General features: G+C 39.7%; 1 protein-coding gene across 1 annotated transcript in view; it reads right to left on the minus strand.

Annotated features, from left to right (window-relative positions):
- Positions 1–7109: 7109 nt before the first annotated feature.
- Positions 7110–12910, minus strand: part of LOC139183491 (craniofacial development protein 2-like) — a gene marked incomplete at its 3' end in the record, with an annotated part of 130514 nt that continues 124713 nt past the window's right edge. Inside the window, 3 exon segments of the mRNA XM_070790737.1 lie at positions 7110–7347; positions 8117–8172; positions 8174–8686. Coding sequence (XP_070646838.1) covers positions 7110–7347; positions 8117–8172; positions 8174–8686 — 807 coding nt within the window.

Genomic DNA, 12910 nt, shown 5'->3' on the forward strand with positions numbered 1-12910 from the left:
CTTTCTATATCTGATGTTAAAATCCTACATATAATATATTTCTGCATCTCCTGCATTGCAGGCAGATTCTTTATACATTGACCCATCTAGGAAGCCCTAATATTTTTCTAATGTTATTTATATTTTGCAAACTTTTTGAAGTTTGTTCAAGTAAATAAAGGTGGTTGTTGTTTGGTCACTAAGTTGTGTCCAACTCTTTAAAACTCCATGAACTACAGCACTCCAGGCTTCCCTCTCCTTCACTACCTCTAGAGTTTGCTCAGATATATGTCCATTGAGTCCATGATGCCATCCAATTATCTCATCTTCTATTGCCCAATGAGTGTGCTCTTTGCATCAGGTGGCCAAACTATTGGAGCTTCAGCTTCAAATGAAGCTTCAGCATCAGTCCTTCTAATGAATATTCAGGGTTGATTTCTTTTAGGATTGACTGGTTTGATATCCTTGCTGTCCAAGGGATTCCCAAGAATCTTCTCCAGTACCACAATTCACAACCATTATTTCTTTGAATTGATTAAGGTTAAGCATGAAAAACGGAGAAGGCAATGGCACCCCACTCCAGTACTCTTGCCTGGAAAATCCCTTAGAGGGAGGAGCCTGGTAGGCTGCAGTCCATGGGGTCGCCAAGAATCGGACAGGACTGAGCGACTTTACTTTCACTTTTCACTTTCATGCATTGGAGAAGGAAATGGCAACCCACTCCAGTATTCTTGCCTGGAGAATTCCAGGGACGGGGGAGCCTGGTGGGCTGCCGTCTATGGGGTCGCACAGTGTCGGACACGACTGAAGTGACTTAGCAGCAGCAGCAGCAAGCGTGAAAAAAAAACAAAAAAAGTCCAAAGTTTACATGGCAGAAAACTGATTTTCAGCTTTATTTGAATGCACAAGCTAGATAAGTTTCTGTGGTTAAAATTCAACCCTGATTAATAAAATTTGATTAGGTCAGTTCAGTTCAGTCGCTCAGTCCTGTCCGACTCTTTGCGACCCCATGAATCACAGCACGCCAGGCCTTCCTGTCCATCACCAACTCCCGGAGTTCACTCAGATTCAAGTCCATCGAGTCAGTGATGCCATCCAGCCATCTCATCCTCTGTCATCCCTTTCTCCTCCTGCCCCCAATCCCTTCCAGCATCACAGTCTTTTCCAATGAGTCATCCTTATATTATTACTCCCTTCCCCATTCCTTCTTGCCTGGTTAGATCATCCAAAGAAGCCTAACAAATAGTCCAATAAATATTAATTCAACTCCCATAACTCAGTGTTTAGAAAAAAAAATTATACAAAATTCATTTCACTACTTATATCTTTTTTAAAATTTATCATTTTCCATAAATTATTTTACATTTGAATAATCATGTACCCCAAGTTATATTTCAAATCTTTCTTACTGATGTTATTTACTTGTGTGTTCATACCTTTATTTATTCAATCATTCACTATCCAGGCACTGGAATGTCTACAAAGAATAAGACACAGCTCATGACCTAGAGGAACAGTATAATGGGAAGGGTGCCTGGCAAATGGACAACTATGATACTGAGAAAAAAAGCTAGCCCAGTTCTGTGGAATTGCAGAGAAAGGAGAATCTAACTGTACAAGATGGATTACTACATAATGGATTACTTAGGATTTAGCCCTCAAATAGGGTTTGTTTTAGATTAATATATATTTCCTAATCATCTATCTTTTCTGACATAACCAGACTTCAAATTGGCAGTTAAATGAATTGTTATTTCAGCTGTAACAAAATAATTCTGGATTCTATCTTGAAAAGTATTTTTTTTTAAACTTTATGGGAAGTGAACTAGAGGTATTAACCAAATCCTGTTTAAAATGTCAAAAGCAGGGAGTATTAAAACAATGAAATTTTCATCTTCTCTTGCTTAGTTTTCAGACGCTCTCTGCAGGAAGACCTTGATCACATCTATGTAATAAAGACACTAAAAGTTTAAAAAGAGGAAGTGGATACCATATGTTTATCTAGGAAATCACAACATTAACAAAAACAAATGAATAAACAAACAAATATTCTCATGGTGAGTGAGTAAAGAGCTTGATGTTGATATGTTTTCTCCAATAGAATGCCACGTCTTATTTTACCACAAGCATTTCTATAAAACATAGTAAAGAAAAAAAAAAAAAAAAGAGTTCAAGCCATTTTGTGGCTGCAAAAGTCAGCTTACACAGCATATTATTTCCTCGCGTCTGTTTACTCCTTCAGTTTTAGGGGTCATTAAAGAGACATAAGATGATTTTAAATTTTGGATATTAAAAGAAAACCTGAAAATATGCATAAAGCTTTAAAATTTGTTTTCTTAAACAGATTCAAGTCTTCTTGATCCATCAGTTGAGAGTCTTACATGATAAAAGATTATTGCCATTTCTTTAAAGAAAAACAAAACAAATTCTCCCCTTGTTTGGGAAAAATGTTTTCCATGTTATTGATTTTTAATTTATTGTTAGACTCAGAAACTTATTGTGACATAATATAAATTGACATAAAAAATATGGTTCACACTAGCCAGATTTTTATTCAACATTTCAAAAAATATTTCTAATTTTTACAATTCAATCACATATACTTTTTACTAGTTTTAATATTATTTCCATATGTATCTCTAACTTTTTGTTTGATATATAAAACTGATTTTTTAAAGTTGACAGTTATTAAATCAAGGCTTAAAGCAATGAAGGTAGTCAGAAGCCTTTATCCTAAAGACTTAACTTTAATTAATCAGGTCACCTATCACCTTGACAAGTGAAAAGGGCTTTCAGAGTAAAGACCCAGACTTTATAATTTTATAGAGTGATTATGAGCATGATTTTAATCTGGTGACATTTACATGGGCTAAGTTACAAGATAAAGATCATCTTTCTAAGACTCGCTGGAGTTAATTTATGGGTTTAAAAGATGATTAATAATGCTGTGACAGGAAACAAGAAAAAGAGAAAATGTTTCCTGGAACTCCTTTCTCCTATTCTCCAAGACAGGGTCAAAGGTATGATTTGCCCAGGTGCAATCCTGCACAAATAAATTCTTTTCTGTTTATGTCTCTCCTACCATCTGTTCCCTCTTTTGAGTTAACTACTCCTGTAGGGGAAGAAACGTTTCGATGATAGCGAGACACACAACAAGGTCTTCTAAATGTGTCTCTACCCACTGTGAAAAGTCATGGTAATCTTTTAAATTGTTTTATTTTTGGAGAGTGAAAACACAGTAAAGTGGAATCATACTAATGAGACAAAATGCATAAACATATTATTTTGTTAAAAAAAATATATATATATATTAAGAGGTTTTAGGTCAGTGAAATTACTCTTTGTGATATTATAATGATGGATATATATTATCATACATTTGTCCAACCCCCAAAAATATACAACACCAAGGCTGTATATTGTCACCCTGCTTATTTAGCTTATATGCAGAGTACATCATGAGAAACGTTGGGCTGGAAGAAGTACAAGCTGGATTCAAGATTGCCAGAAGAAATATCAATAACCTCAGATATGCAGATGACACCACCATTATGGCAGAAAGTGAAGAAGAACTAAAGAGCCTCTTGACGAAAGTGAAAGAGGAGAGTGAAAAAGTTGGCTTAAAGCTCAACATTCAGAAAACTAAGATCATGGCATCTGGTCCCAACACTTCATGGCAAATAGATGGGGAAACAGTGGCTGACTTTATTTTTTGGGGGCTCCAAAATCACTGCAGATGGTGATTGCAGCCATGAAATTAAAAAACGCCTAGTCGTTGGAAGGAAAGTTATGACTAACCTAGACAGCATATTAAAAAACAGAGACATTATTTTGTCCACAGAGGCATGTCTAGTCAAGGGTATGGTTTTTCCAGTAGTCATGTATGGATGTGAGAGTTGGACTATAAAGAAAGCTGAGCACCGAAGAACTGATGCTTTTGAACTGTGGTGTTGGAGAAGAGTCTTGAGAGTCCTTTGGACTGCAAGGATATCCAACCAGTCCATCCTAAAGATCAGTCCTGGGTGTTCATTGAAAGAACTGATGTTGAAGCTGAAACTCCAAAACTTTGGCCACCTGATGCAAAGAACTGACTCATTTGAAAAGACCCTGATGCTGGGAAAGATTGAAGGCAGGAGGAGAAGGGGACAACAGAGAATGAGATGGTTGTATCGTATCATCGACTCGATGGACATGGGTTTGGGTGGAGTCCGGGAGTTGGTGATGGACAGGGAGGCCTGGTGTGCTGAGGTTCATGGGGTTGAGAAGAGTAGAACATGACTGAGCAACTGAACTGAACTGCAAGCTACTTATTCTGTACTTAGAAAAGAACACCTGTTCTCCAAATTCTATGGAGTAAATCAGTGGTTTATTCTTGTTTAGTTGCTAACTCATATCTGACTCTCTTGCAATCCCAGGGACTGTAGCCCACCAGGCTCCTCTGTCCATGGGATTTCCCAGGCAAGAATATTTGGGTAGGTTGTGATTTCTTTCTCCAGGGGATATTCCTTATCCAGGAATGAAACTGCATCTCCTGCATTGGCAGGCAGATTTTTTACCACTGAGTCAACTAGAATCTCAAATCTATGGTACACGTTTCAAATTCATCCTGGAGTTCTATAATATGTGGGACATAGTGACATTAATTTTTTTGTGGTGTTGGAGAATACTCTGGAGGGTCCCTTGAACTGCAAGGAGATCCAACCAGTCCATTTTAGAGGAGATCAGCCCTGGGTGTTCTTTGGAAGGAATGATGCTAAAACTAAATTCCAGTACTTTGGCCACCTCATGTGAAGAGTTGACTCATTGGAAAAGACTCTGATGCTGGGAGGGATTGGGGGCAGGAGGAGAAGGGGATGATAGAGGATGAGATAGCTGGATGGCATCACTGACTCGATGGACATGAGTCTGGGTGAACTCCTGAAGTTGGTGATGGACAGGGAGGCCTGGAGTGCTGTGATTCATGGGGTTGCAAAGAGTCGGACACGACTGAGCAGCTGAACTGAAATGAACTGAAACCTAAGAAAAATGTTCAATTAAAGGTAATATTGTTTAAAAACAATTTAGTTCAGTTCAGTCACTCAGTTGTGTCCAACTCTTTGCAACCCCATGAATCGCAGCACGCCAGGCCTCCCTGTTCTTCACCAACTCCAGGAGTTCACTCACTCTCAAGTCCATCGAGTCAGTGATGCTATACAGCCATCTCTTCCTCTGTCATCCCCTTCTCCTCCTGCCCCCAATCCCTCCCAGCATCAGAGTCTTTTCCAATGAGTCAACTCTTCATTTGAGGTGGCCAAAGTACTGGAGTTTAAGCTTTATCCTTCCAAAGAACACCCAGGACTGATCTCTTTTAGGATACACTGATTGGATCTCCTTGCAATCCAAGGGACTCTCAAGAGTCTGCTCCAACACCACAGTTCAAAAGCATCAATTCTTCAGCACGCAGCCTTCTTCACAGTCCAACTCTCACATCCATACATGACCACAGGAAAAACCATAGACTTGACTAGACGGACCTTTGTTGGCAAAGTGATATCTCTGCTTTTGAATATGCTACCTAGGTTGGTCATAACTTTCCTTCCAAGGAGTGTCTTTTACTTTCATGGCTGCAGTCACCATCTGCAGTGATTTTGGAGCCCCAAAAAATAAAGTCTGACACTGTTTCCACTGTTTCCCCATCTATTTCCCATGAAGTGATGGGACCAGATGCCATGATCTTCATTTTCTGAATATTGAGCTTTAAGCCAACTTTTTCACTCTCCACTTTCACTTTCATGAAGAGATTTTTAGTTCCTCTTCACTGTCTGCCATAAGGGTGGTGTCATCTGCATATCTGAGGTTATTGATATTTCTCCCGGCAATCCTGATTCCAGCTTGTGTTTCTTCCAGCCCAGCGTTTCTCAGGATGTACACTGCATATAAGTTAAATAAGCAGGATGACAATATACAGCCCTGATGTACTCCTTTTCCTATTTGGAACAAGTCTGTTTTTCCATGTCCAGTTCTAACTGTTGCTTCCTGACCTGCATGCAGATTTCTCAAGAGGCAGATCAGGTGGTCTGGTATTCCCATCTCTTTCAGAATTTCCCACAGTTTACTGTGATCCACACAGTTAAAGCCTTTGGCATAGTCAATAAAGCAGAAATAGATGTGTTTTTTTTTGAACTCTCTTGCTTTCTTGATGATCCAGCGGATGTTGGCAATTTGAACTCTAGTTTCTCTGTCTTTTCTAGAACCAGCTTGAACATCTGGAAGTTCATGGTTCACCCATTGCTGAAGCCTGGCTTGGAGAATTTTGAGCATTACCTTACTAGCATGTGAGATGAGTGCAATTGTGTGGTAGTTTGATCATTCTTTCGCATTGCCTTTCTTTGGGATTGGAATTAAAACTGACTTTTTCCAGTCCTGTGGCCACTGCTGAGTTTTCCAAATGTGCTGGCATATTGAGTGCAGCACTTACACAGCATCATCTTTTAGAATTTGAAATACCTCAACTGGAATTCCATCATCTCCACTAGCTTTGTTCATACTGATGCTTTCTAAGGCCCACTCGACTTCACATTCCAGGATGTCTGTGTCTAGGTCAGTGATCACACCATCGAGATTATCTGGGTGGTGAAGATCTTTTTTGTACAGTTCTTCTGTGTATTCTTGTCACCTCTTTTTGATATCTTCTGCTTCTGTTAGGTACATACCATTTCTGTCCTTTATCGAGGCCCTCTTTGTATGAAATGTTCCCTTTGTATCTCTAATTTTCTTGAAGAGATCTCTAGTCTTGCCCATTCTGTTGTTTTCCTCTATTTCTTTGCATTGACCTCTGAGAAAGGCTTTCTTATCTCTTCTTGCTGTTCTTTGGAACTCTGAATTCAGATGCTTATATCTTTCCTTTTCTCCTTTGCTTTTCACTTCTCTTCTTTTCATAGCCATTTGTAAGGTTCCCCAGAGAGCCATTTTGCTTTTTTGCATTTCTTTTCCGTGGGGACGGTCTTGATTCCTGTTTCCTATACATTATCATGAACCTCAGTCCATAGTTCATCAGGCACTCTATCTATCAGATCTAGGCCCTTAAATCTATTTCTCACTTCCATTGTATAATCATAAGGGACTTGATTTATGTCATACCTCAATGGTCTAGTGGTTCTCCCTACTTTCTTGAATTTCAGTCTGAATTTGGTAATAAGGAATTCGTGATCTGAGCCACAGTCAGCTCCTGGTCTTGTTTTTCTTGACTGTATAGGGCTTTTCCATCTTTGGCTGCAAAGAATGTAACCAATCTGATTTTGGTGTTGACCATCTGGTGATGTCCATGTGTAGAGTCTTCTCTTGTGTTTTTGGAAGAGGGTACTTGCTATGACCAGTGCATTTTCTTTTCTTTTTTTAAATTTTATTTGATTTTTAAACTTTACAAATTGTATTAGTTTTGCCAAATATCAAAATGAATCCACCACAGGTATACATGTGTTCCACATCCTGAACCCTCCTCCCTCCTCCCTCCCCATACCATCCCTCTGGGTCATCCCAGTGCACTAGCCACAAGCATCCAGTATTGTGCATCGAACCTGGACTGGCAACTCATTTCATACATGATATTATACATGTTTCAATGCCATTCTCCCAAATCATCTCACCCTCTCCCTCTCCCACAGAGTCCATAAGACTGTTCTATACATCAGTGTCTCTTTTGCTGTCTCGTACACAGGGTTATTGTTAGCATCTTTCTAAATTCCATATATATGCATTAGTATACTGTATTGGTGTTTTTCTTTCTGGCTTACTTCACTCTGTATAATAGGCTCCAGTTTCATCCACCTCATTAGAACTGATTCAAATGTATTCTTTTTAATGGCTGAGTAATACTCCATTGTGTATATGTACCACAGCTTTCTTATCCATTCATCTGCTGATGGACATCTAGGTTGCTTCCATGTCCTGGCTATTATAAACAGTGCTGCGATGAACATTGGGGTACACGTGTGTCTTTCTCTTCTGGTTTCCTCAGTGTGTATGCCCAGCAGTGGGATTGCTGGATCATAAGGCAGTTCTAGTTCCAGTTTTTTAAGGAATCTCCACACTGTTCTCCATAGTGGCTGTACTATTTTGCATTCTCACCAACAGTGTAAGAGGGTTCCCTTTTCTCCACACCCTCACCAGTGCATTTTCTTGGCAAAACTCTATTAGTTTTTGCCCTGATTCATTCCAAATTCATTCCAAATTTCATTCCAAGGCCAAATTTGCCTGTTACTCCAGGTGTTTCTTGACTTCCTACTTTTGCATTCCAGTCCCCTATAATGAAAAGGACATCTTTTGGGGGTGTTAGTTCTAAAAGGTCTTCACAGAACCGTTCAAATTCATCTTCTTCAGTATTGCTGGTTGGGGCATAGGCTTGGATTACTGTGGTATTGAATGGTTTGCCTTGGAAACGAACAGAGATCATTCTGTCGTTTTTGAGATTGCATCCAACTACTGCATTTCGGACTCTTTTGTTGACCATAATGGCCACTCCATTTCTTCTGAGGGATTGCTGCCCACAGTAGTAGATATAATGGTCATCTGAGTTAAATTCCCCCATTCCAGTCCATTTGAGTTCGCTGATTCCTAGAATGTCGACGTTCACTCTTGCCATCTCTTGTTTGACCACTTCCAATTTTCCTTGATTCATGGATCTGACATTCCAGGTTCCTATACAATATTGCTCTTTACAGCATTGGACCTTGCTTCTATCACCAGTCACATCCACAGTTGGGTATTGTTTTTGCTTTGGCTCCATCCCTTCATTCTTTCTGGAGTTATTTCTCCACTGATCTCCAATAGAATATTGGGCACCTACTGACCTGGGGAGTTCCTCTTTCAGTAAATACACTTAAGTAACAATAAATATATACATTTAATTTCCATTCAGTAGATTAGAAACACCAACTATGTGAATTAAGAGAGGCCACTGAGTCTTTTGTTCTATGCATGATAAACTTTTTCCTGCACATACACATCTTCAATACATTTCAGTTGCTTAGTCATGTCTGACTCTTTGAAACCCCATGGCCTATAGCACGACAGGCCTCCCTGTCCATCACCAACTCCCAGAGTTTACCCAAACTCATATTCATTGAGTTGGTAATGCTATCCAACCATCTCATGTCCATCGTCCCCTTCTCCTCCCGCCTTTAATCTTTCCCAGCATCTGAGTCTTTTCCAGTGAGTCAGCTTTTCTCATCAGGTGGCCAAAATATTGGAGTTTCAACATCACTTCTTCCAATGAACACTCAGGACTGATCTCCTTTAGGATAGACTGGTTGGATCTCATTGCAGTCCAAGGGACTCTCAAGAGTCTTCTCCAACACCACAGTTCAAAAGCAGAAATTCTTTGGCATTCAGCTTTCTTTATAGTCCAACTCTCACATCCAAACATGACTACTGGAGAAACCATAGTCTTGCTAGGCAGACCTTTATTGGCAACGTAATATCTCTGCTTTTAATATGCTGTCTAGGCTGTTTACAACTTTCCTTCCAAGGAGTAAGTGTCTTTTATTTTCATGGTTGCAGTCACCATCTGCAGTGATTTTGGAGCCCCCAAAAAATAAAGTCTGACACTGTTTCCACTGTTTCCCCATCTATTTCCCATGAAGTGATGGGACCAGATGCCATGATCTTAGTATCCTGAATGTTGAGCTTAAAGCCAACTTTTTCACTATCCTTTTTCACTTTCAGCAAGAGGCTCTTTAGTCCTTCTTCACTTTCTGCCACAAGGGTGGTGTCATCTGCTTATCTTAGGTTATTGGTATTTCTCACAGCAATCTTGATTCCAGCTTTTGTTTCATCTAGCCCAGGGTTTCTCATTATGCACTCTGAATATAAGCTAAATAAGCAGGGTGAAAATATAAAGGCTTGACACACTCCTTTTCCTATTTGGAACAAGTCTGTTGTTCCATGTCCAGTTTTAACTGTTGCTTCCTGACCTGCATACAGATTTCTCAGAGGCAGGTCAGGTGGTCTGGTATTCCCATCTCTTTCAGAATTTTCCACAGTTTTCTGTGATCCACACAGTCAAAGGCTTTGGCATAGTCAATAAGGCAGATGTAGATTTTTTTCTGAAACTGTCTTGCTTTTTTGATGATCCAGCGGATGTTGGCAATTTGATCTCTGGTTCCTCTGCCTTTTCTAAAAGCAGCTTGAACATCTGGAACTTCACAGTTCACATACTATTGAAGCCTGGCTTGGAGAATTTTGAGCATTACTTTGCTAGTGTGTGAGATGAGGGCAATAGTGCAGTAGTTTGAGCATTCTTTGACATTTCCTTTCTTTGGGATTGAAATGAAAACTGACCTTTCCAGTCCTGTGGCCACTGGTGAGTTTTCCAAATGTGCTGCATTGAGGGCAGCACTTTCACAGCATCATCTTTCAGGATTTGAAATAGCTCAACTGGAATTCCATCACGTCCACTAGCTTTGTTCATAATGATGCTTCCTAAGGCCCACTTGACTTCGCATTCCAGGGTGTCTGGCTCTAGGTGAGTGATCACACCATCGTGCTCATCTGGGTCATTAAGCTGTTTTTTGTACAGTTCTTCTGTGTATTCTTGTCACCTCTTCTTAATATCTTCTGCTTGTGTTATGTCCATACTATTTCTGTCCTTTATCGAGCCCATCTTTGCATGAAATGTTCCCCTGGTATCTCTAACTTTGTTGAAGAGATCTCTAGTCTTGCCCATTCTATTATTTTCCTCTATTTCTTTGCATTGATCACTGACAAAGGTTTCATTATCTCTTTGCTCTTCTTGGGAACTCTGTATTCAAATGGGTATATCTTTCCTTTTCTCCTTTGCTTTTTGCCTCTCTTCTTTTCACAGCTATTTGTAAGGCCTCCTCAGAGAGCCCTTTTGCTTCCTTGCATTTCTTTTTCTTGGGGATGGTCTTCAAACCTGTATCCTGTACAATGTCTTGAACCTCTATCCACAGTTCATCAGGCACTGTTTCTATCAGATCTAGGCCCTTAAATCTATTTCCCACTTCCACTGTACAATCGTAAGGGATTTCATTTAGGTCATATCTGAATAGTCTAGTGGTTTTCCCTACTTTCTTCAATTTAAGTCTGAATTTGGCAATAAGGAGTTCATGATCTGAGCCACAGTCAGCTTCTGGTCTTGTTTTTTGCAGACTGTGTAGAGCTTCTCCATTGTTGGCTGCAAAAAATATAATGAATCTAATTTTGGTGTTGACCATCTGGTGATGCCCATGTGTAGAGCCTTCTCTTGTGTTGTTGGTAGAGGTTGTTTGCTATGATCAGTGCATTCCTTTGGCAAGACTCCGTTAGCATTTGCCCATTCTTCATTCTGTACTTCAAGGCCAAATATGCCTGTTACTCCAGGTGTTTCTTGACTTCCTACTTTTGGATTCCAGTCCCCTATAATGAAAAGGATATCTTTTTCACATGTTAGTTCTAAAAGGTCTTGTAGGTCTCCATAGTACCATTCAAATTCAGCTTCTTCCCATTACTGGCTGGGGCATAGACTTGGATTACCATGATAAAAATACACAAGACACCACTATTAATCTCACAAGAAGATCATTACCATCTAGTCATAACTGCCTAAGAATATTCTTGAAAAGAGAGGCATATTCTCCCTCATCTGGCCCCCCAGCAAATTTCCCAAAACCTTTACTACTTGTCTGTACCTGCCCATCACCTGGTTGCTCTAACTATAACTTATCTGTCCCCAGAGGTCAAGGTCTCCCCAGCAGATCTTTTTCAGTGACATTTTTTCTTCACAACTTACATATCTCAATATTCGACAGGAGATGTTGTCACCCCCTTAGTCTTTGTTGCTACATTATCCAGAAAGCCAGCATGGCCTTTTTCTTTCTTTGGAATACTAGTCCTCAAAGGTAGTGACCTCAGTATTCTTTACCATGATATGATGCTTGGTAGTAGTGGTTTAGTCGCTAAGTCATGTTGGACTCTTGTGACCCCATGAATTGTAGCTTGCCAGGCTCCTCTGTCCTTGGAATTTCCCAGGCAAGAATACTGGAGTGAGTTGCCATTTCCTTCTCTAGGGGATCTTCCTGGACTAGGGATCAATTCCACATCTCCTGTATGGCAGGTGGATTCTTTTCTGCTGAGCCACCAGGGAATCCCTGATATGATGGTTAGATAACTAGAGTTTGCTTTCCTGTTTATAACAGGCATTAGATTGCCTTCATTTTTGTGTCCTAAAAGACTTTTGCTGATGTTAAATAACTTCTGTCCTGTGCTTCTTATCTACGATTCTGCTCTCAGTTGAGTCACTAGTTTCTTCAATTTTACCTGGGTGATTTAAGTACCCCAATGATTTTGTATATCTATGTCTTAGCTCTGGCTGTTGTCTTAAAATCCAGGGATTGGGTAGCTTAAATAAAATATAAATTTATTTACCATAGCTCTAGAGATGGTAGAGAATCCTAGACCAAGATTCTGGCCAATTGGTTCTTGGTGAGAGCTCTTTTTCTGGCTTGCACATGGCTGGCTTTTTGATGTACCTTAATAGAGAGCACAAGCTCTTTAGTCTCATTTTATAAGGGCACTCATTCTGTCATTAGAACCCCATTTTCATGACTTCACATAAATTGAATTGCTTCCTTAAAATTCCATCTCCAATCACGATCACATAAGGGCTTCAACTTATGAATTTTGGAAAGGACCAAGACATTCAGTCCATAATCACTTATTAATATATAACTCTACAAAGTTAATTTAAAGAGGCAGTCAACCACCTTATATCTAGCAAATTCTAGCTTTAACCTACACTCTCCAGAAACACAAACCTGCTTATAATCCCTGTACTCAAAACCGACTGTTTGTAGGTTGTATCCTTCATAATTTTGTTCCCGTCCCTCTGTAAATGCCATTCCTCATCACCTGACCTTTACATATACAATATCTACTCTGCTTTAAAACTCAGATC

The sequence above is a fragment of the Bos indicus genome, chromosome 6 (assembly GCF_029378745.1).
Source record: "Bos indicus isolate NIAB-ARS_2022 breed Sahiwal x Tharparkar chromosome 6, NIAB-ARS_B.indTharparkar_mat_pri_1.0, whole genome shotgun sequence".
Classification (NCBI taxonomy): Eukaryota; Metazoa; Chordata; class Mammalia; order Artiodactyla; family Bovidae; genus Bos; species Bos indicus.